Source organism: Rhinoderma darwinii, chromosome 8 (genome assembly GCF_050947455.1).
Source record: "Rhinoderma darwinii isolate aRhiDar2 chromosome 8, aRhiDar2.hap1, whole genome shotgun sequence".
Lineage (NCBI taxonomy): Eukaryota > Metazoa > Chordata > Amphibia > Anura > Rhinodermatidae > Rhinoderma > Rhinoderma darwinii.
The window spans coordinates 85,967,948-85,992,500 of NC_134694.1; the positions used below are offsets into that span (position 1 = coordinate 85,967,948).

Consider the following 24,553-nt stretch of genomic DNA (forward strand, 5'->3'; position numbering starts at 1 on the left):
TAGCACAACCTGGACCCAAATCAGGGGAGGCTCCTAATTGTATGTTTAGACGTTTAGGTTAATCTGCGTTTTTCAGTTGTGGTTTTGCAGGCATAAACCGCAGCAAAAAAGTTCATACAAAGGAATGAATTTTTTGTAGTTCACCGGTTGCGGTTATCATGTGTTTGTTTTTTGAGCTACGTTGTGTTTTGTTACAAAACTGCACGCTCTATCTGCTTGGGATTTACAAGATTATGGCATTTTTTTATCCCATAGACTTGTATGGGAAAAAACGCAACCACATTAAAATCTCAATTAATCTATTGTAATTTGGTAATCACTGCAAAACCGCGCCATTTGTGTAACAACCAAAATAAAAATCGTGAAAAGAACTACTCATGTAAATGTACACTTACAACTAGATATTAACTGCTCAGGCAGTTTGGCCGTCCATATGTTTGGTGTAATTCTCAGCGTAGACTGTTATATAGAGTGATAGGCATAATACCATAATGTGACCACTGTTTTTTTTATTTTTTATATTACTCTTTATTACATAATGTGAAAGAAATATACACCCCAGATGATGTGACCGGTGTTGGTTTCCCTTATATCTTCCAAAAATACACGTGGAAAATTGTCGCCTGACCCTGCTGTGCGCCCAATAGATAAGATTTTCTCTTTTCTGTATGATTCTTCCCCTTTATAAAACAACATAACTTCCGCTTCTCTTCAGCACATCCTATGACACATGATTATAACTAACTTCACAGTCTATTCTTTTTATATTTAAGTATGCTAGATATTATGTAACAGGAAGATGGGGACAAGTCACAAGTAATTATAGATCATATCTCTACGGCATTACACTAACACAAAATGTAAACCTCACAAAAGTGCTGCATATAAGAGGCCCTCTATCACAATTTGTAGGATTAGGTGACATATTTCAGATTTCTTCTTCTTTCGCACAATAGAACTTCTGTAGAGTTCTGCTCTTCATACTACGCAGAGTATAAAGGCCTTAATAAACAGACCGATCATCAAGGGAACGGAATGATCATTGCCAATCGTCGTGTAAAAGGGCCCAGCCATCACCCGACAAACAAGCAAAAACCAGTTTACTTTTATGTGGCAGTAAAATTCATCGTTGTTGTTCGCACATCTCCCCATGTACACAGGAGAGGTGCTGACGGCAACTGTGCAAAAAGTCCAATGATTGATCCATGTAAATCCTATTGACGTTCTATATCGATCGGCGCGTGTTGCTAGTGTAAAACCACTCTGTCACCAGGGAAGCCTCTCAAAGAATAGTAAAGCATGTCACATATAATGTTATATACTCTATATTGGCTGCTTTTCTTTACTGAGCCCTCTTGAATATTCTGTAGTGCTGAAAGAGATCATGTGGCTCAGAGTCCTTCAAGTGTATATTCACATGTTGCAGGCATATCGTGGTTTTAGTCACAATTTTTACTAAGTCTTTGCATATCGTTACACTTTTGTTGTGATTTTGTGGAAATTGTGGAAAAAAAAACCACAAAATGACTGTGGTGTTTGAATACACTTGAAGGCTGGATTCACACATGTAGCTTTGATGTCGTTTTTTTAAATTAACCAAAAGTGGATACAAAAGAAAGAAAATTTATCAGTATTTTTACTTTCCTTTCCTTCCTTTAGTATCCACTTCTGGGTTTTGCATAAAAAAATTCACCAGAAACTGCATCAAACCCTTTTAAAAAAAATTCCAAGGTGGTTTAGTGGAGCTCCTGGTTTCATATCCAACCAGGTCCAGGTCAACATGTACATGAAGTTTGTATTCTCTCAAACTTACACTACTGTGTAATGCATCATTTGCCCTGTAGAGGCACTGCAGAGGAATAAACACTTGCTGTCAGGTTCCCACACAAATTACAGCTGATCACTGTGATCAGCTTATCATAGGAGGACCTTCTAACCTAAATAGATTGTACAAGCCACTTTTTAGAGAGAGAAGTAATTTGATTGGGAGCCCCTCTTGAATAGGGACTTGTGTGAGATCATACTTTCTATATATTTCAGTATTATTGGTGGATTTCACTGACGCCTCAATTTTGGGGTATATTTACATGTTTTGTTTTTCTGCAACCACTTTCATCTTATGTAAACATACCCTCAAGGTACCTGTTCTGGATAGACTCCCTTTAAAGATAACATTTTCTAAGTTCATCCTCTGACATGTCAGAGGATTACATCTATAGACAGTCCTAGTTCAAAGACATTTGTTATCTTTAGACGTCATATGATGAATAATCAGATGAAGAATTTGGGTGGAATGTGCTGCTGATATCCAGAATCGGATGATACGCCAGCTCCAAGTGAAAGGATGTCCATACATGATCATTTTAATCCATGCTATAGTACATTTTACATACGAAGCAAAGTCCACAACATTTTAACAATGTATTTAGTTTGGTTTGCATAATTAATCCTAAACTTTTAAATTCAGGTTGCGGTCAATATGAAATTTTTTTTTTGCCGCAATTGCTGATTATTTTGCTGCGATTTTAGAAAAAAATGGCAAAGTGGCGCAGTTTGTACATGAATCATGGCAAATAAAGCATTTTGACCGCGACGTAATAAACCCAATCTCTAAGGAGATTTTCCGCTGCAGATTTTGCAGCAAATTTGTGGCAATTATGCAACTAATCTGCTGCAAAATATATGTGAGGGTTCATCCAGATGTGGCGGATTTTGCAGTGGGCTTGCCGCAGTTTTCAGCCTTTGCACTGCAAAATTGCTGAGATCCTCAATGAAGATCCGTGGCTTCTTCGCAACAGGCTGAGCATTCTGCGTAATGTAAATTCTGCACCGCAAGCTATTTTCCACACCATTGTTTTCTGTAACGTCTGCACTAAGTAAACTAAAAAGCAATAGAAACCAAAGAAAGAAAAATCTGCTGCGGATTTCCACTGTGGCCTGTCCGCAGCGAAATTCTGCAGTAAATACGCCACATCTGAGTGTGCCCAACAAGTGCTTAATAAATGTTCCAAATAGTGAAGCATAACTATAATTTGTTTTACAGTATTAGGGCTTTTATAGGATTTATAAAAATATATGTAAAAGCATTTACAACTGAACCTGCTGAGTAAGTGAATTTTGTAAAATAAGATTGTTAAATTAAACGCAAACAAAAAAAAACATTGAGTCCACGTTTCCTTGTGAGTTCTACAAAATTCCCTTTTATGACTGTCATTTATCTACTGTGACTTTATAACACAGAAAATACTTTGTGAAACTCTCATGTTCTATATTGAATGAAACAAGAATGAGAGTCAACCCAAAAAGTTAACTTTTCACCTACAGTATGACGAGCAATACTGAAATCTCACATCTTTTCTATCTTTGTATATTTAAATTGAACATATGTTCATAACACTTCTGAATTATGTGAAATCACTTCTCAATTAATAATAAAAGGATTCTGCCAAAAGCACATCTGCTTTGTGTGTTATTGTTTTCTTTCGGTAAGTGGCAAATATCCACATGGGCACTGCCTGACCATCAAAAGAAGAATATTTTTTTCTGCCATTGCGTTTGATTACTAACGACGCAACTTAATTGGCAGCGAAGTCTCATAGGACTCCACTATAAGCTTGTCTTTCAAAATGTGAATATTGGAAGTGGCTGCACTGTTTGTTTATTGTGGTAAAATACACTTTACACTATCTCATGGGAAACCGAATTAACTGTGCCTCAAGCTGCAGCTGTACAAAGAGGCTGTGGTGCGCCTTGGAAGTTGTCTGTACAAATGGTAAGAAATGTAAAGCATAATATACATCCTACATGAATACACACTGCTTGGATTATAATACATTTTCAAAAATAAAAATAAAAAAACATGAAAAAAATATAGAAAAGTGGCATACATAAAGGGCCATGGAGCATAAAACACAAAAAAAGGTTTCTCCCTACCCAGCTCACATTGCCCTGGGCAGGAAGGTCGACATTCGTTTGGCCCTCATTATACTATGTGGCCAAAAGTATGGACACCCATCCTAATTATTAAGTTCCGGTATTTCTGCCACACCTATTGCAAAATGCAAATCCCCATAGACAAACCTTGGTAGTAATATGTGTCGTTCTAAAAAGCTCAGTGACTTTGTAGACCACGGAGCTTTGTTGCATCACTCACTACAAAGTTCTAAACTGCCTCTGGAAGTGACAGTTCAAGCATCAGGAGCTTCATGAAATGGGTGTCCATGGTCGAGAAGCTGTACTCAAGCCTAAGATCCCCATGCATAATTCCAGGCATAAACTGGATTGGTGTAAAGCACACCGCCACTGGACTCTGGAGCAGTGAAAACGTGTTCTCTGATGTGATGAATCACGTTTCACTATCTGCCAGTCTGATGCATGAATCTGGGTTTGGCGTATGCCAGGGGAATGCTACCTACTGGAATGCATAGTGCCTACTGTATATACATCCACAAGGGAGAAAAGAAAACCTGGACTGCACATCCACTTGCTATTGCGGCTCGGCAAATTAAAATGTACGAACATGAGGTTCTTAGTAAACGTTTTGATCAAACTGTATAAGCCCACTTGCCACTTCACGGTGATAACTTTCGAGTTGGTCCCTATTCTACCAAGTGTAGTATCCCATGGCAACCAATGCCGCTGCAACACCGCACCTGCAGAGGAAGCAACCCAGAAGACCAACAGCACCCATGCTGCCAGTCTAAGCCACCTTGGCTATGGACCACGTTCCCCTACAGATACAGCACCACAGCAACAAAAGATACCACACAATACAACAAAAAAATGAACAGATGGAAAAATATATACTGTACATCCACAAGGGAGAAAAGAAAACCTGCACCGCACATCCATTTGCTATACTTGATCTATTACGGCTCAGGAAAAAAAAAAAAAAATGTACAAACATAGTGCCTACTGTACCTACAATTTGGTGGATGAGGGATGATGGTCTGGGCCTGATTTCAGGATTTGGGCTAGGCCCCTTATTATTAGTGAAGGGTAATCTTAATGCTACAGCATACAGCAAACAATTTTATGCTTCCAGCTTTGTGGCAACAGTTTGGAGTTCGGACTTTTTCTGTTCCAGCATGACAGGGCCCAGGGCACATAACGAAACGAGGTCCATAAAGACAAGGTGTGACGTGTTTGGTGTGGAGGAATTTTAGTGAACTGAACAGAGACCTGATCTCAACCCCATTGAACACTTTTAGAATGAAAAGGAACAACGATTCCGAGCCAGACCTTCTCATCCAACATCAGTGCTTCACCTCACAAATGCTCTTTTGGCTGAATAGGCCCAAATTTCCACAGACACACTCCAAAATCTTGTGGAAATACATCCCATAAGAGTGTAGACGGTTATGGCTGCAAAAGGAGGCTCAACTTATAGTTTTGAAATAGAATGTCCAACATGCTCATATAGGTGTGAAGGTCAGGCGCTCATATAGGTGTGAAGGTCAGTTGCCCACATACGTTTGGCCATTTATTGTAGTTCCAATCTTCTGAGACCCTGCACAGATTTCTACCACCCATAGGGAGTTTTACACTTTGTCTCCTGGCCACAGGCTGGCTTATAAACTTATTACACTGTAATTTAGGTGAATACATTATTTAAAAAAAAAATAATTGAAGAACTTATTAACTGCTAGTAGCTGTGTTTGAATGGAAAGACGTATGTTGTATGGTTGTCTCTGCAAATGGAAAGTAAATACAAGCAGCAAATCCAACTCAGCAGCTTCATTTGTGACTAAAATCCAACAATGAGCCCCAAACATATGCATACAAAGGTGTTAAAATATGGAAGTGCCGCATTGATTCATTCATAGTAACCAGTAACAACTTGACAAGGCATTTTTATTTTGGTGCCGCATGCAAAACTCCCCCTTTATGTTTTCTATTTACACAATAAATACATTCCTATTTCTCCAGTACATAGGCGGAATATGCTGCAGCGGCTCTTATTCACGAGAAGTTGTATTTTCTGAATTCTAAGCAAAAAAAAATATGAATGAATAAATAAAACCTACAGACTGAATAAACGTTATTGTTATCTGGCTTTGCTTTTATTATATAAATGCTTTTAGGAAAATGTCACAGATATGGAAAATAATCCACTTAACATTTGCATTCATTTTGCCAAGGAGGGCATTTTTTGATGCATAACAGCAGTTTAGCTTTAAAAGCTTTTATAAATTTATGTTGCTTATACTTTATAAAGCTCTACAACCTTTTTTTTTTTCTGCTTTTCTTCTATGGTAAAGTAATGGGATATAGATGACTGTATTTTTGGGGGACACAACCATCCATGGGTACTGTGACTACCATATACCTACTAATGAGGAATTTTATGCAGCAGAATAGTAGCTAGAACCCACTAGTTTGTGCATTTTTGCAGCCATATAGCTCCAAAGTATATTAAATAGAAAGTGTAGCAGCTTTGTAAATAGTCTTGATCAAAAAATCTCCTTAATTTTTGTGTATACAGCTCCTATGCAGACCTGTGTGTTTCCATGGTAACATACTACAACGAAACTTGTGTGTAGTCTGATCTCAAATTATAAATAATAAGGAAACCCCCAAAAAGGAAAACATTCACCTGAAAGGACTCCCACATAGTGTTTTTTATTCGTGGGATTTTTTCCTGCATTTTTTTTTTTTGCTGCGGCCAGAAGTTGGCTGAAACGCTATAATAAAATATATAACACACTACAAACAATGTTTTTTTTGGCCAGTGGTGTTTTCTTAAAGATCGACTTACCTGCAAACGCTGATGCTGCTGCAGAATCAACTGAAGCCTCTGGTGCCGATGTGGCCGACACGATGCAGGACCTGTGAGTGAAGTCACAGATCTGCACTGCCAAAAGCTGGGCGTTGTGAAGAGAAGTGGATGATACTTCTCTTCAGAGCGCCCAGCTAGTAAAAGTATTAAAAACGCCCCGATGTACGCACATAATACACGCCCACTTGGACTTTTACTTTTAAACACACCCACTTGGACTTTTGCAAGCCTCATTTGCATAACTACAAAAATGGTCATAACTTGGCCAAAAATGCTCGTTTTTAAAAAATAAAAACGTTACTGTAATCTACATTGCAGCGCCTATCTGCTGCAATAGCAGATAGGGGCTGCAAAATCTGGTGACAGAGCCTCTTTAAAAACAACATGAAAGAGGCTTGAAATTTAAAAATCTGAAAAAATTGGTGTGGAGGAGGCCCTAAAGATATTTCCACATTTATAATACCCTCTTTGTTCCCATGCCGATGGTTCCCTAGCCCTTTGCCAGTCTTTGTGAACACCATAGCAGAGGTGACATGTGTCGTCCTGCCACATGGCCCAGGGTACCAATCACAAGTCGTCACGGTTACTTGTTGAGTTGACAGGTCATCGCTGTAGCATTGCTGCGAACCAGAGGACTCTCAGCGCAGGACCATAACGGGATTTTAAAGGTAAGTACATCATATTTTAGTAATTTAACCCGTTTAATTTTTTTTAGGAAAGTGGCAGAAGAATATGAGTTGGTCAGCACAGGAGGATTTGAAAGGTTAATATGTTATCTTTTATTTTAACCCACATACTGCTTTTTTTAAATAATTTACAAGCCTGGAAACCCCCTTTAATAAGACTACGAACACTGTCTGTATAAATCAGCCCTGCATATTTGCTCAGAGAATCAGCAATCTCATATTTTTTTCCACCACACATCGCTGAATAGGTACTTTCCCAAAAAGAAAAAAAACAGAACATTTTCATTTACGGCAGATGACTATAAGCAAATGGTTTGACTCAGAATATAAAAAGAGGTAAACATTATAGCTAACTAATGCTAGAAAGCATATAAAAAAAAAAATGTACAGCGTTACACAGTTGGAATGTTGAAAGATAGAAGATAGTTGTAAGGTCGCTTAATTGTAGTCATGTCCGCGATTTCACAACGATTTACTCCAATTTTCTGTCTCCTAAAAGTCCCAGCCGTAAAGTAACAGATGCAAAGCCTGAGACCACTGCTCTACGGGAAGATTCTGACAACAACATGAAAACATAACATTTTCTGTCAGGAGACCTTCATTACCATCCACATCAATGTCCACACATATACACAAATATTTGGCACTATTCAAGGCAGGTAGGATATAAATATTGATGTAGATAGTGAGGAAAATTCACACAAGGTCTCTATGAAATATTACCGACTGAAGGCCCCATGCACACGATCATAAAATTGCCCGTAATTACAGACCGACGGACACTTTCCTGTATATTTACTGGAAGGTGTCCGTGCCGTAGAAGCTTGCCGAAAAAAATAGGAAATGTCCTATTTTTATATTTTACGGATAGTGCTCCCATACTTTATAATGGCAGCACAGCCCGTAAATATGGCTGGCTATCCACGGCCGTCTGTGCCTGTAATTACAGGTCGTAATTACGGGCACGGTCGTGTGCATGGAGCCTAAGAGACCGATGAATCATTGTTTATGTTGTATGTCAATGTAATTGTCTAAAACATAACACTTGATGTTGCATACTAGTACCAGTGGTTTAACTTTGTTTAATTGTCCTGAAGGTCGGGCAGCGATGCCTGTGAGGACATGAAGGAGCAATAACCATAACATGGGGTAGTCAGGGACAGATTATAGGGAGGATACACAGGAACCAACTTGGGGACCTAAAGGGACCCATCCTCCCTGACCAGGCTGGTTCGTACAATCCTGTTAATAACATAACAACTGGATCGGGAGAATTGGTTGTCCAGCAGGTGCAAGGGAGCCCTCAGTTAACGGCTTCACCTTCCACCTGGTAGACTACAGGCTAATTTTATCTAGTAGTCTGCTAGGTGTCCTATTTCAATATTATTGCACCCGTCTACATGGAGCAGCCACTGGTAGTCATGATCCGTGATTACGGCATGGACGGGTCATGGGGTGTCTTCCACACCCCGTCCGCAATCACGGGGTGTGGTGCTATCAATAGGGGGCATGTGGCACTATCTACGAGGGGTGGCACTATCTACAGGGGGCACTGTGTGTGTGCTCCTTTACTTTACAGTGTTTGACACAATTATATTCGGAGGCAGAGTGTATGGTGCTATTATATTTAGGGGCACAGTGTATGGCACCACATGTTGGAAAAGTGAGGAGCCAAAGACATGAGTGGCAAATTATGCAGAAATGGGGCGTGGCCGGGAGAAGTCATCATGAGATGTGGACCAGATGGAGAAGGAAAGAGGAGAAAAAAAAACTACTAGAATCTAAGAGGATGTTCCCTGTGAGTCACTGGATTTATAGAGAATCTGTCTGACATGTTTATTATAAGAAATTCTTGTATTTCACAAAAATCTTATTAGTCAAGTCTAATACTCAAATGGGTGTTACCATTCCCCTTGTCAGGAAGATGTGCACAGTGTAATGATGTCAGCGATGGTTGGAGACTGTCAGTATGTAGGGACACAGCCCTTTGACAAGGGAAATCGTAACACCCATTTGTTAATGCTTGTGCAAAAAGGTGGTGTTCACTATAGACACGGCGCGGCGTAACAGCCCAGGGCCTATGGTCTACTTATCCGCAATTGCGGATAGTATGCGGCCACAATAATGCATGGTTTTGTGCATGAAGCCTTTATATTGGTAGGGAATACACTTCTCAGCTATGGGACCCTCACTACTCATGAAAACAAGGTTTCCCTGATGGCCTTTTACCGATTCTATCCTGTCAAGAAGAGGTGTCCACGCATGTGTGTGACTCTCTCCATTGAAGTAAAAGGGAGTCGCTGTCTCTATAACTTCTTCTATATGTGGAAATGATGGGTAACAGGTAGGGTCAAGAATGCCAGAGGTTGAGTGAAGGCCCTGACAAATCTTAATCTGGCCCTGGATGTAGTTACATAACTGCTTCGTCTATAGTTCCCTTTGCACGTGCGGATAAACATAAAAGCCCTTGAACTTTGAGTGAAACACATGCAACTAGATAGAATAGGAATGGTAGAAACAGTATTATATGCATGAGGGATACATCTGTTCTTTTTTTAAAAGACAAAACATCAGAATTGTGTACATTGTGACCAATGACACAAGAAATTAGCTGATTATAGAAACATGCACAAACATGCACAAACCATGGCACGCGGGAACGCCTAAAAGACGCCAATGCATGTCTTCGGCATGTTTTTCATAGGAGAAATATTTCTGTAGAGTAAGCAAGAAACAGTTTAATCACAAGCCGGATGCCCGGCGGGATCTGACTCATTGTACATTTTAATAGAAACTAGAGGAATTAGCTGTGATTCCCCTAAACGGATGCATGTATCACATTGCTGGGTGAGCTCACAAAATTCCCCTTTTCGAATATAAAAAGAGCTAAGTAATAAGTTAAATTCCTTTTGGATACCGGCAGCTTTGTTCACTCATTCAGTTCATTTTTGTGCTTGATAACAGTCCACATGATTATTTTTATTATCATCATCATGGCCTACTTATAGCATGCCAACATTGTGTAAAATTGTAGAAAAATGCGCGAACAAAAACGAAAAATGACAAATACCTCCATATCAGCAATTATGTATATACATAAAGCTCATTCTCACATCATAACAAAACCCTTGTAATGCTGTCCATAGACACAGATTTTCTTAGTACAGATCATGAAAGTTATCTGTACATATGTGGTTAATTCTAGTATCTAAGTATACAGGGTGTAGCACCGGATACCGCTGACGACCGGCATCTCTCTCCTTCCAGCGGCCGATACATGCTCATCGGTGTCTCCCTTCCCAGGGACGCCGGCGCACTCTGCTCTGCCTTCTCTCCTGCTCGGTGCCTGTTGGGTGCGCGCACTCTTGCTGCTTCTTAAATGCCCAGCGCACGCACTAGTAAAATTTCCCCAGTCTATCCCTGCACACCCAGGGCTTCATAAGTGAGCCTGCCACCTGCCCCAGTTGGACAAACCTTGTGTTATTCTGCGAATGTTCCATATCCTGTGTCTGTTACCTGTTGGTATCCTCTGTCCGTTACCTGTTGGTATCCTGTATCCTGAGTTCATTACCTGTCAGCATCCTGTACCCTGTGCATGCTTCCAGTAATCCGGCACCAGCCTGCTTCCAGTAATCCGGCACTAGCCTGCCTCCAGTAATCCGGCACTAGCCTGTATCCTGCTACCACCATCTACCCGTGTCTGCCTAGCTTCTGTTTGGCCAGCAGCTACTCCGCTGGGACCACCTCAAGAGGCAGCGATCTGGTAGTCTCGAAGACCAGATCCCTGTACAGGGCTTTAAGGGTAAAAACCGTGTAGGCTGCTTAGACAATGCCCTTAGAGGTGGCCCTACGCCAATCTGACGGAGTAGCCCAATGGGTCCATAAACTGCTGGGTTTAATATGCTGTTGTTGGGGAGTAATTTAAATGGCATGTAAAAGTAGGGGGTCCTTGTTAACTGTTTTGTTTTTTTAATTGATCGCCTATGCTGTGGCCCCCTGAACTCCTATTGAGGACCTATTTGTTTTCATAGAGCATCCTTTAAATTGGATCTGTCCTGTTTTCTGGGACCTAAAAATAATTAGCAAACAGCAGGAAAATGTATAAAAAAAACAAAAAAAACCATATACTCACCTGTTCATTCCCCCGCCACTCCAGCGCTGTCGCTTTGGTGGTCCCCCACAAGTCTCTATTGGCAAACCTGCAGCAATTACATGCCGGTCTTGGACGTGACCGATGCAGCGAATCACTGATCCTTCAATTCTTAAGATGTTTAGCTCTAGCAAATACCTCTCAAACAAAGGCATGGCTATAGGGTACACAGGTTGGAGACCACTTCTATAGGGGATACAGGGGCGTAGCAATAGGGGGTGCAGAGATGGCAGTTGCAAATGAGCACTGGAGCCTGAAAAAGGGTCTAGGAGATTCAAGTTATGCCTCTTAGGCTGTGTTCACACAGAGTTTTTTGCAGGAGGAAAATTCCTCTGGCAAAAACTGCTCCAGATGGTTTTTGCACAGTGGTTTGACAAAAACTCGTCAAAACACTCGTCGAGGCGTTTTTTTTCCTCTTTCTGACTGATTGAAATGGGGTTTTGGAGGCAGAAACCGCCTCAAGATGGGTCATGACGCTTCTTTTTACCGAGACGCTGTTTTTTTACTCGCGGTAAAAAAACTCGTCCAACTCCCATTGAAATCATTGGGAGGCATTTTCGGGCGGTTTTTGAGGCGTTTTGCGGCGCAGTTTCCACGACAAAAAACTCTGTGTGAACAGGGCCTAAGGAAGGGTTCACATGGAGTTTTTTGCAGGCAGAAAATCTGCCTCAAAATTCAGTTTGAATTTTGAAGCAGAATTGGCTCTGCCTGCACGCCGATTTTCGCTGCGTTTTTCACCCGCGGCCATTGAGCTCCGCAGGCAAAATATGCTGCAAAACGCTTTCTCTGCCTCCCATTGATGTCAATGGGAGGTCAGAGGCGTAATCGCCCGAAGATAGGGCATGTCCCTACTTTTTCCCGCGAGACGGTTTTTCGGCTTGCGGGAAAAAAACGCCTCCCATTGAATACAATGGGAGGCATTTTTGGGGTTTTTTTGGCGCCTTTTTCGCGTCAAAAAACTCATCAAAAAACCTCAGTGTGAACTCCCCCTTAGAAGATGCATCAGGGAACCCTACCAGCAGTAAATAATAGCAGTAATCTGACAGTAAATATTTATTTCTTCTCTTCTCTAATTTCAAACCCACCACTAAACAACTGGAGCTAGTCTCCACAATAACAAGGGGACGAGCAATGTGGAATCCCCTACTAGAAAATGATTTGCTATCAAGGGGTCCCTTTGGTCTAAGCTCACATTGCTGAACAACCCCTGATGTTTTAGTGTGTTTATAAATCATTCTATGTTGAATTGCATGAAAAATGCATTGCATTATAGGGATTCAGCCAATATGGTAGTGTCTGACAACACAGTGTTGTCTGATTTCAGGGAATTACGATGTTCTGTTCCCACGAGCCTTTATTTCACGCGTCACTGTCAAAATACGGCGTGTAAAAGGCTCGTCAAAAGAAGTGCAGGACACTTCTTGGGACGTTTTTGGAGGCGTTTTCATTGGCTCCATTGAAAAAAGCTCTGCATTTTCAGACGTTTCTGGTCACTGCGTGTGAACATACCCTAAGGGTATGTGCACACACACTAATTACGTCCGTAATTGACGGACGTATTTCGGCCGCAAGTAGTCGACCGAACTCAGTGCAGGGAGCCGGGCTCCTAGCATCATACATATGTACGATGCTAGGAGTCCCTGCCTCTCCGTGGAACTACTGTCCCGTACTGAAAACATGATTACAGTACGGGACAGTTGTCCTGCAGAGAGGCAGGGACTCCTAGCATCGTATATAACTATGATGCTAGGAGCCCGGCTCCCTGCACTGTGTTCGGTCCGGTACTTGCGGCCGAAATACGTCCGTAACTTACGGACGTAATTAGTGTGTGTGCACATACCCTAACAGTGGATACAATGGCCAATGCACCACCAGGCATCATTAAGGCAATAGACGACAAGGTATCAAAAGGAATCAAGCTGCTAACAACATGGCACCAAAGTATGTATCCTGCGGTAGAGAAATTAGATAAATTTTCAGTTTTGTGGATTCATAGAATTACACTATAGAAAAGAATGTGAAACACTAGCGTGTGGATTTACTAGTAATTGGCAAAGTTTTTACCACAGGAAATCAGCCCTAAGCACTGTATATACAACAGAACTGGGCAAAGATTTAGGCGTCATGCACATTACCATAAAAATCGTCCATAATTGCAGAAAGTAAGTACAGTCCGCAATTACGGACTCATTCACTTCTATTGTCCATGGACACCTTCCCGTTTATTTACGGGAAGGTGTCCGGGCCGTAGAAGTGTGCCGCATAAGATAGAACATGTCCTGTCTTTTGCGTTTTACGGGCCGTGCTCCCATACTTTGTATGGAAGCACGGGTTGAGAATGCAGGCCGCTGTTCGCGGCCATACTCGCAATCGCATGGCCATGTGCATGGGGCCTAAACCAGCAGGTTGCCTTGGGGTGGATACCATATAGTGCAGAAGATTAATTATTAACGTGTATGTATGGAACTCCAATAAAAGACATGAGAATGCAGGGAATGTTGGAGCTTGTAATGAATGACAATTTAATACATAAACAACGCAATTTGTATATATTAGAGTCATGAACTATTTCTTTAGAATCAAATACAATATGCCCAGTGTCTCCAAGTCTTGAATAAAGAAATACAGTTTCAAATAAACGCCTGTATTGTGAGTGAGAGAGCTGGACAAATATGATGGTTGACTATGACTAGTTTTATCGTAGTCTTATATAGGCACTAAAACAGACTCAACAGGCCAGCGCTCCATTCTTTTTTATGGGACTTCCGGGACCTCTGCCTCTGGCAGCCCCTTAGAAATAAATTGGCGCGCTGGTCGAGCATGCACACCAGAACTCCATTCTCATGGAGCACTTTGGGGGACTTTCGGTTCACCGTTCTCATCATTGGGGGTTCCCAGCGGTCGGACCCCCAGTGATCACACATGTATCCCCTATCCTGTGGATAGGGGATATATATGTTTGTGGGAAAACCCCTCTAAGTATGACAAAGGTGATAATTTTACCCAGGACCGGCCTTAGGTGTTTGCGACCACTGGCGTAGCTATAGGGGTCGCAGCGGTCGCAATTGCGACCGGGCCCAGAAGCCAGGGGGGCCCACGGCCCCCCGCACCACATCAATAAAAAGTTACTATAGTAACTCGGGCCGCGGGCCCCTGTTACTATAGTAACATACTTTACTTACCTTCCTGGTTCCGGATCGCTGCTGAGGTCCTGACGTCAAGCGCTGTGCGCAGCGCATGACGTCACAGCGCTATGCGCCGCACACAGCATCGAGACTACAGAACTCCCGCCGCGGCCGAAGAGGAAGGTAAGGTTAGCCCTGACTGGCGGGGTCCGACTCCCGGGACCCGCCAATCAGCTGTTTTGAAGGGGCCGCAGCACTCGTACGAGAGCTGCTCCCCTTCATTCCTGTCACTTCATTCCGGTCACACTGTGAATCGGTGTCGGCGATTCGCAGTGTGAGCGAGTAGTGAAATGAAGGGGAAGCCGCTCTCGTACGAGTGCTGCGGCCCCTTCAAAACAGCTGATTTGCGGGTCCCGGGCGACACATCATCTATTGATGGCCTATCCTGTGGATAGGCCATCAATGTTTAGGGACTGCACAACCCCTAAGCCTACGATGTATCAGGCTTAGGGGGCCCATGAGACAGGATCACAGATTGTGTGATCCTGTCTGCTGGGCCCTATATCTAAGCCAATCACATGGTAGGCTTAGATACATGGCCCATGCGTGATCCTGTCTGCTGGGCCCTGTATCTAAGCCTACCACACTGTAGGTTTAGATACAGGGCCCCAGTACACAGTAATCTTATACTGTATAAGATTACTGTCTGCTGGACCCTGTATCTAAGCCTACCTTGTGGTAGGCTTAGATACAGGGTCCCACAGACAGTATCACACATGGGCCCTGTATCTAAGCCTTAGGGTATGTGCACAGACACTAATTACGTCCGTAATTGACGGACGTATTTCGGCCGCAAGTACCGGACCGAACACAGTGCAGGGAGCCGGGCTCCTAGCATTATAGTTATGTACGATGCTAGGAGTCCCTGGCTCGCTGCAGGACAACTGTCCCATACTGTAAACATGTTTTCAGTACGGGACAGTTGTCCGGCAGCGAGGCAGGGACTCCTAGCGTCGTACATAAGTATGATGCTAGGAGCCCGGCTCCCTGCACTGTGTTCGGTCCGGGACTTGCGGCCGAAATACGTCCGTCAATTACGGACGTAATTAGTGTGTGTGCACATACCCTAACACATGTGTTACTAATCATATTTTGTGTGTTTTCTTACAGGTTCGGTCGTTGGACTACGGCAGATTCCAGGACTACTTCGATGACGGCTTTTTTTTTATTAATAAAATGGTTAATGAGGGCTGTGTGGGTTTTTTTTTTATTTCAATAAAATATTTTTTCTATGTCTTTGTGTTTTTTTTTTAAACTATATTACTACCGCCTTAGTAATGGCCGCCGGCTGATTGACAGCATCCATTGCTAAGGCGGGGCTTAGTGTTAGCAGGTACAGAGGCTAACACTAACCCCCTTTATTACCCCGGTACCCACCGCCACCAGGGGTGCTGGGAAGAGCCGGGTACCATCCAGTACCTGACCATCTGTAGTGATGGTCGGCCACTGGGGTGGCCGCAGGCTGGTATTATCAGGAGGGGAAAGGCAAAAACAGTGGCCCTTCCCATCCTGGTAATGCTGCCTGCTGCTGCTTTATTGTATCTGGCTGGTTATGAAAAATGGGGGGGACCCCACGTCATTTAAAAAAACCAAAAAAAAAATAATAATTGGAAAGAACGATTTCGGGTCCCCCCCAATTTTCATAAACAGCCAGATGCAACACAGCAGCAGCAGGCAGCATTACAAGGGTGGGAAGGGCCACAGTTTTTGGCCTTCCCCAGCCTAATACCAGCCTGCGGCCACCCCGGTGCCTGCCCGTCACTACAGATGGTCGGGTACTGGTTTGTACCCGGCTCTTCCCAGTACCCCTGGTGGCGGTTGGTACCGGGGTAATAATGGGGGTTAGTGTAGCCTCTGCACCGGCTAACATTAAGCCTCGCCTTAGTAATGGAGGTTGTCAATCAGCCAGCGGCCATTACTAAGGCGGTGATAATAAAGTTTAAAAAGATACAAGCACATAGAAAAAATATTTTATTGAAATTAAAAAACACAACCCTCATTAACCATTTTATTGAGAATAAAAAAAACGCCGTCATTGAAGTCCTCGAATCCGAAGTCCAACAACCGAACCTGTAAAAAAAACACAAACACAAAAATAATCAGTAACACATAAAGAAGCAAAATTATTATTCTTACCTATCCTGGGTCCAGCGCTGGAGCCGCAATGTCAACGAGCTGGGCCCTGTATCTAATCCTATCATGTGTGATACAGTCTGCTGAGCTGTGTATCTAATCCAATCATGTATGATACTGTCTGCTGGGCCCTATATCTAATCCGATCATGTGTGATACTGTCTGCTGAGCCACTGTATCTAATCCTATCATGTGTGATACTGTCTGCTGAGCCACTGTATCTAATCCTATCATGTGTGGTACTGTCTGCTGAGCCACTGTATCTAATCCTATCATGTGTGATACTGTCTGCTGAGCCACTGTATCTAATCCTATCATGTGTGGTACTGTCTGCTGAGCCACTGTATCTAATCCTATCATGTGTGGTACTGTCTGCTGAGCCACTGTATCTAATCCTATCATGTGTGATACTGTCTGCTGAGCTGTGTATCTAATCCTATCATGTGTGATACTGCCTTCTGAGCCACTGTATCTAATCCTATCATGTGTGATACTGTCTGCTGAGCCACTGTATCTAATCCTATCATGTGTGGTACTGTCTGCTGAGCCACTGTATCTAATCCTATCATGTGTGGTACTGTCTGCTGAGCCACTGTATCTAATCCTATCATGTGTGATACTGTCTGCTGAGCTGTGTATCTAATCCTATCATGTGTGATACTGCCTTCTGAGCCACTGTATCTAATCCTATCATGTGTGATACTGTCTGCTCAGCCACTGTATCTAATCCTATCCATAGTTTATAGGGTCGTAGTGCTATAGATATGCTATGCTGTCTCATATACACACTTTTTTTTGGGGCGGACACATATGTATTGGGGCTATTTCCCGGACATTTTAAGCCCTGAGGGTATGTTCACACGGCTGCGTCCGTTACGGCTGAAATTACTGTGCTGTTTTCAGGAGAAAACAGCACCGTAATTTCAGCCGTAATGGCATGTGCAGGCGTCTTTTGCTGCGTCCATTACGGACGTAATTGAAGCTGGTTTTCCATGGAGTCCATGGAAAACGGCTCCATTTACGTCTGAAGAAGTGACAGGCACTTTTTTACGCGCCGCCTTTTGACAGCGGCTCGTAAAAAAAATGACCGTCGGCACATCGTAAGACCTATTCAAATGAATGGGCAGATGTTTGCCGACGCTTTTGAGCCGCATTTTCGGACGTAATTCAATGCTAAAACGCCCGAATTACGTCCGTAAATAGTGTGTGTGAACCCAGCCTTAGTGATGCCCCTGGCTGCTAGTGCTGCATTGTTGGGTCACTTAGGAGACCCAGCGATGCAGCTGAAAGCGGACCGTCGGCCATGAGAAGTTTGTGGGGGGGGGCCCAGTAAGAATTTTTGCATCGGGGCCCATGAGCCTCTAGCTACGCCCCTGTTTGCGACCCCCTGCTGAGCATCACAAATCTTAATATTCATTGTCTAGCAGTTTTTTTGGACATTTTACAGCAATATTATTAGATTGCTTTATGTATTGAGCTGTTATTTGGTTACTTTATGTTGGTATTATTTGAGCACTGTATGGTGGAATGTACTTATGTATTGTGTGGCAGTACGACTTAGGCACTGTACAGTATATTATTTTTGCTGTGTATGGCTGGAGCGGTACTGTAAAGTAGGTTTTCAGACAACTGTATGAAATTGTTATTTGGGTTCTATACTGTATGGCGCTATAATTAAAGAGAACCTTTCACCTCCCCAAACATGTGCAGCTAAGTGCAGCATGTTATAGAAAAGGCTTCACAAACACACTCTCACTTAAAATTAGTTTCTAACTCCCTCCGTTATTTACATATCGGTGCCGTTATATTTCGTGCCCGATATGCAAATAAGCCCTTGAACAGTCAATGGGGCGTTTCTAACTAGCTAAAAGGCAAGGGGGCGTGATGTCTCCGCTCTGACACTGTCCAATCAGCTGCGGACAGTGTCAGGGCGGCTAGCGCTGTGTTCCCTCCCATGTTTTGGGAGGTGAAAGGTTCGCTTTAAAGGGGTTTTCTCATGACAGACATTTATGGCATATCCACAGAATATGCCATTAATGTCTGAAAGATGCTGGTCCCACCTCTAGGACCCACACCTATCTCTAGAACGGGGGTCTCCCAATACGACTGGTGAGGTGGCAAATCAGTGCAGAGGAGGACAGGATTCCGGAAACAGCCAAGCTCACTGACCTACGCTGTTTTTATAACACCTATAGAAGTTAATGGGAGCTACGGAAACAGCGTATCTTGCTCTGCTACGCTGTTCCCGGAATGTCCATTCACTTCTATGGGAGTTACAGAAACTCAGCTGTTCGCAGAATCCCATCCTCTAAACTGATTCACCACCTTACCAGGCAGGATGGGGTTGGGGAAACCCCATTTGGGAGATGAGTGTGGGTCTCAGATGTGGGACTCTTATCAGGCATTTATGGCATATCCTGTGGATATGCCATAAATGTCTGTCTTGAGACAACTTCTTTAAGCCCTGCACGGTTATTTATACACTGTTTGACAATACAGCATATGGGGCACCAACAGAAAGAAATGCACAGGGCATCATCTAACATAAGGCTGACCCTAGTTTTGCTAAATGCTTGTTTTCTGTGCCCCCTTTTATACCATTGCCAGGGTTGCAAACCGTCTGTAAATTTACGGACAGTCCATAAAAATAGAGAATTTTTGTATAATGTCGGCAATACAAATATAAATTAATGCATTAGTGATTTTTTTTAAGCTAGGCACAGCATTGAATCGTGCGCTTCTGCTGCGTCACTTTAGCGATCGGTGGGGTCTCAGTGCTTTTTTTTCTTTAATAAAACAGTATCAGTGTGATTGGTGCAACTTTCTAAATACTTTTTAAAAAAAATGATTTTTACTTTTTGAGATACAGCTGCTTTATATCCTGTATACAGAACAGCTGTATCTAGGGCTAAAACCTGTATCAGTAAGGTCAATGGCACTGACAGGCAGTGTCAGCGGGTTGGGGGGGTTTAATTGCGTGTGAGGGGGAAGGTGGGGGCCCAAGTTGTGTCAACAGCCCAGGGCCCATGCATATACCATTATACTCTATGGTGACAGATGCCACTGATCCGTCACGTTAGCTTTTCCCGACGTTCACGCTAAACTTATGGCCAAAAGGTGATGACACGGGGCCAAACTGCCAATTTCATAGGATCCCAATTAAAGGAGTATTCCGTTGAGAAACATTTCTCTATCCACCGGATAAATTATATATGTAAGATCCGGCGGGACCTCCAGCAAAAGCTAGAAAACTGTCCAAACAACGAGGTGGGCATCGCCGCCCATCATGTAATGCCAGTTACTAAGCTATGTGGAGAATGTGGCACTGGGCACCACGTACTAAACAGCGCCCACTTTCATCTACTTCTCATTCTGTTTCTGTTGATTGCTGCTGTCCGTCCTGAATCTGGGAGTTATGCGATGTTTGGCCCGGCCTAGTATGCTTCATCCTGCTTTGCAAAACAGTCTGAAGGTGTCTGTCACCCAGGGTTAAGCGGTGTTTGGCCAACCCAACATGACGTGCTATTTTCAAACGCTCTTCTGTACGACACTTGTTGGAGGAGACTGCGGTACGGTACAGCTGCCGTCACTCAGCTTTATGTGTACAGTTCTGGGAGAACATGTGCGAGCCGCTCTCTGAGTTTGATGCAGAGAGCCCCGGTCCCTCCGCTAGGCGATGTCCCAGTCCTCCGGCAGGACAGGCCTCAGTCTCCTGGCTGCTGCGTACCCGGGAACATCTATCACAGAGACTAAGAGTAGCGGTGCGGGAGCCGGTGCCGGTGACCGTGCTGGCCGTGCAGCGTTACTTGGGGGACAGCTTGGGCTATTGCTACGATGTCACCTTGTGGGACGGAGCCGAGCAGGACACTTGGCTTCTGTCCACGGAGCTCAGTTATCTGGTGCAGAGGAACCAGCTACACTGCGGCTGCACGGTCATCGTCCTCCGCTGCTCGTACCGCTTCTTGGAGAAGAAGGTGGCCAGCGGACTGGTGTGTATCGAGGAGCTGGAGCCCGGGGAGGAGGGGACCCCCTGGGATGTAGCGCTCCGGGGACCGGCGAGCCCTCTCTCGGGGCACAGGAAGCATTATCTGCCACTGTGGAATAACGAAGACCCGTACGGTGATATTTGGAGCAGACGCGAGCAGGAGCAGAACGTCAGTGTGGACGGTGAGACTGGCATATTGTCAGTGCCCCGGTGATGTCATAGTAATGTGACGTCATAATATAGCGATGGTTCTGCCACCCAGCAATGTATTTGTTTTGTGTATAGATCGCTATGGATGTGAAGAACTTGTCACTTCATAGTTTCGCCCTTGGGCTGAATTTGCACGCAGCGTTTACTTCGTATTTTCACGATGTTCTTTTGTATACTTTTGTGTATTTTTTTTCCCGCTGTGACAAGATAGAATATGATAAGCCAACGTACTCGTGAAGTTTGTTGTTTTTATCAAAGGGCCAAATATTTTGTGATTGGAGTTTTTCTATTTATTTTTCTCCATAAAGTTCTCTATAGAACTTCAAAAACGTCTATATTTAGATAATATAAATAAATAAATAAGAATGCATGGAAAACATGTCTGATATATTTTTACAAACCTTCTTTACATGTTTTAACGGCCTGAAAAGTTCTTAGTGGCCAGCAAATTTTTTTTTTCTGTTTTTGCCTTTTTTTTTTTTATTGACGTGGCTGTATGAGGCCTTGTTTTATGCGATAGAATTTATTTTTTTTATATTTTTTTTTCTTATCCGGTTTTGGGGTAGAAAAAAATTAATTGTGTAAGTTACAGCATTTTTTACGATGTGACTATAAGAAAGTGTTTCTCGGCGTTGTATTTATCCAGTTCATGTTTAAATCTGTTAAATTTAATTCTTCAGGTTATTACGGTAGTGTAGATCCCTAATATGTGTAGGTTTTTTTGTTTTTATGTAATGTATGGGCAATAAAACATATCTTATGCAAAATAATGCCTTTTTTTTTGCAACATTGAATTTATTTTTTTTGTTAACTTTTTTTTTTTTTTTTAAATCCCATTTGTTCCAGTTCAGTTTGACGCTGATTGTGACGTGGAATTCCTTCAGGAATTTTGAGGCAGATTTTTCTGCCTGCAAAAAAACCTCTGTGTGAACAGGAATACTTTATTTACAACTTTATCTGTTACTTCTAATGTATTAGCGTACTCTTGTATGCCAATACATTATACTGTGTCGCTATGACATCACATAGTGTGCCCTGAACAGACAGCCCTGGGGTCCTTCTACGACATTCTCCGGACTTCGATTGCGTTACCGGGTTTCCAGTGACGTGATCAAAGCGGAGAGTTTCCTTTGATCATGACGCGGTCACGGACCACTGTGATCAAAGGGTTAAGCAGCTGGGTTGGAATTTTATCTGATCCCGGCTGTGCTCAGGAGGCTGCACTAAGATCAGGAGCTTTAAGTTACAGCCCCTGCTTAGAGGACGAGCGCTCCCAGGAGCGCTCATCAGCCTCCTCTACAGCAACGCCAGAAGACGTCGCTGTAGACGAAGGACCTGCACCGCCTGCCATCTAAAGACGGTGGGCAGTCGTTAAGGGGTTAAAACACAGAAGGAAAAAAAAGTGTTTGAAAAACAAAGCATGCTTTTCTGGTGTTCTTTCCATAGGCTTTTCTAGAGGACGCAAAAAACGCCAGGACAGGATAAAACATGTACAAAATGACACCAGAAGAATGCCACCGAAAACTCCTTCACACACAGCACGCTTCTTTTGTAGTGGTTTTCTTTTCTGCGTTTCCTTCAGCAAAAAACAGTACGGCCAGATGTTAGCTGGAAGTCTATAGGGAAATATTGAACGCACTTCTTTTTTTTTTTTTGGGCAAAGTGTTTTTTCTTTTTCTTTTTGCAATTCTCATTAAGGCAACAAGCACACTTCAGTAAAATGCTTCAGCTTTTACGGATAGCACACTGCCCCATTCATTTCTATGGGGCCATGCACACTTCCGTTTTTTTAGTGGAACCGTTTGGCCGTTCCACCAAAAATAGCACAGGTCCTACTTCTGTCCGTTTTTTGTGGATCAGTCTCAGCCATTCTGTTTATTTGATCTGTTAAAACAACGGACTGCACATAGAAGCCATCCGTGTGCTGTCCGTGTTTCGCGGATCCGTGATTTGCAGCCGTATATTTGGTAACAGACGTGTGCTTGAGGCTTAAATGGTTGGTTTGGCATTTTTTGGCCTCTCTAAAAAAAAAAGGCAGAAAAAAATGTTTGGTTACAAAAAACTACACCCAATGAAAGCTTGTGAAATGTATGGCTTTTTTTTTAAAGGCTAGAACAAAACGCCACAAAGTGTGTGAAAGGCTAAGGCCCTGTTCACACCGAGTTTTTTTGATGCGGAAACCATGCCAAAAAACAGCCGAAAATGCCTCTCATTGATTTCAATGGGAGGCAGACGCGTTTTTTTTACCGCGAGCGGAAAAAAGAAGCGACATGACCTATCTTGAGGCATTTTCCGCAACCAAAACCCTATTTCAATCAGTGGGAGACTGAAATAAAACGCCTTGACGCGTTTTTGTCAAACCACTGTGCAAAAAACTCCTGGAGCAGATTTTACAGGTGGAATTTTCCTCCTGCAAAAAACTCTGTGTGAACATGGCCTGAGGTTGGGTTCCCACGGGTCGGATACGTTGTGTAAATGTCCGTCCTGTAACCCGCATTCCATCCAAAAAAAAATCGCACCACACCACAGAATTTACGCTGTGGAAGAAAGCGCTCATACTTACCTCCTCTAGTCCAGCTGGCAGAGACGGGACATGTCTCTACAGAAGCGGCAGGAGATTTTTTTTTTTTTATTTCTAGTTGCGATTTTTGCTTTTTACATGCAGCTATTCCGCAGCAAAAAAAATCAACATTTGCGATTTGTTGCAGACTCTAATTTTCTCTTTGAACTCCATGAGCAAAATCTGCAACAAATGCGCAACCATTCTGCAGTATAAATTGACATACCGTAAATTTCAAAATCTGCATAAGTGGTAAATTTCTGCGCCAATTTTTTGCAGCATGGATGAGATTTGATAAATTCTCATCCACTTTGCGGTTACTGTAATACACTTCAGACTTTTAGCCCGCAATTCCGCTATGTGTGAACATAGCCTCAGACTGGAATTATACATCTTTTTTTTTTTTTTTTTTGTGCAGTTTAGACAAGTATTTCATAAAAAGCTCTGTGGATTTCATAACTCCTATAGAGTTATTCTGCTCTGCACTGATCCCCGAGCCCGGATGCGGTGACCAGCAGCTGTCTCACTAGGTGGGTCAGGGAACCCCTGTTCAGGGGATAGAGGTAGGAGCCGCATCTATCCTGTGGGTATGCCATAAATGTCATGAGTCCACCTCTTTAACCCCTTAGGCCCCATGCACACGAACCTGCTTTTGCGGCCGCAATTCCCCCGAAAATCCACGTCCGCTGCCCGCCGACCCGAAAATCACGTCTGTGCACATGGCTACTGTTCTTTTTATTCCCTCTTAGGCCATGTTCACACGGGGCGGATATGCTGCATAAAAGCACGCAGCGTATCCGCCCTGTGTGCCAGAGGGAATTCCGGGCGAAAAAGCGCACCAAATTGTGGTGGTTTTTCGCCCGGAA

General features: G+C 43.1%; 1 protein-coding gene across 2 annotated transcripts in view; it reads left to right on the plus strand.

Moving 5' to 3' along the window:
- The first annotated feature begins 20,122 nt into the window (after positions 1-20,122).
- Positions 20,123-24,553, plus strand: part of RADX (RPA1 related single stranded DNA binding protein, X-linked) — a 52,382-nt gene continuing 47,951 nt past the window's right edge. Inside the window, exon 1 of one of the 2 annotated variants that reach the window (XM_075835866.1) lies at positions 20,123-21,099. In XM_075835866.1, coding sequence (XP_075691981.1) covers positions 20,553-21,099 — 547 coding nt within the window. In that variant the 5' untranslated portion in view covers positions 20,123-20,552. The remainder of the gene's footprint in view (positions 21,100-24,553) is intronic. The other variant, XM_075835865.1, reaches the window with a different exon arrangement.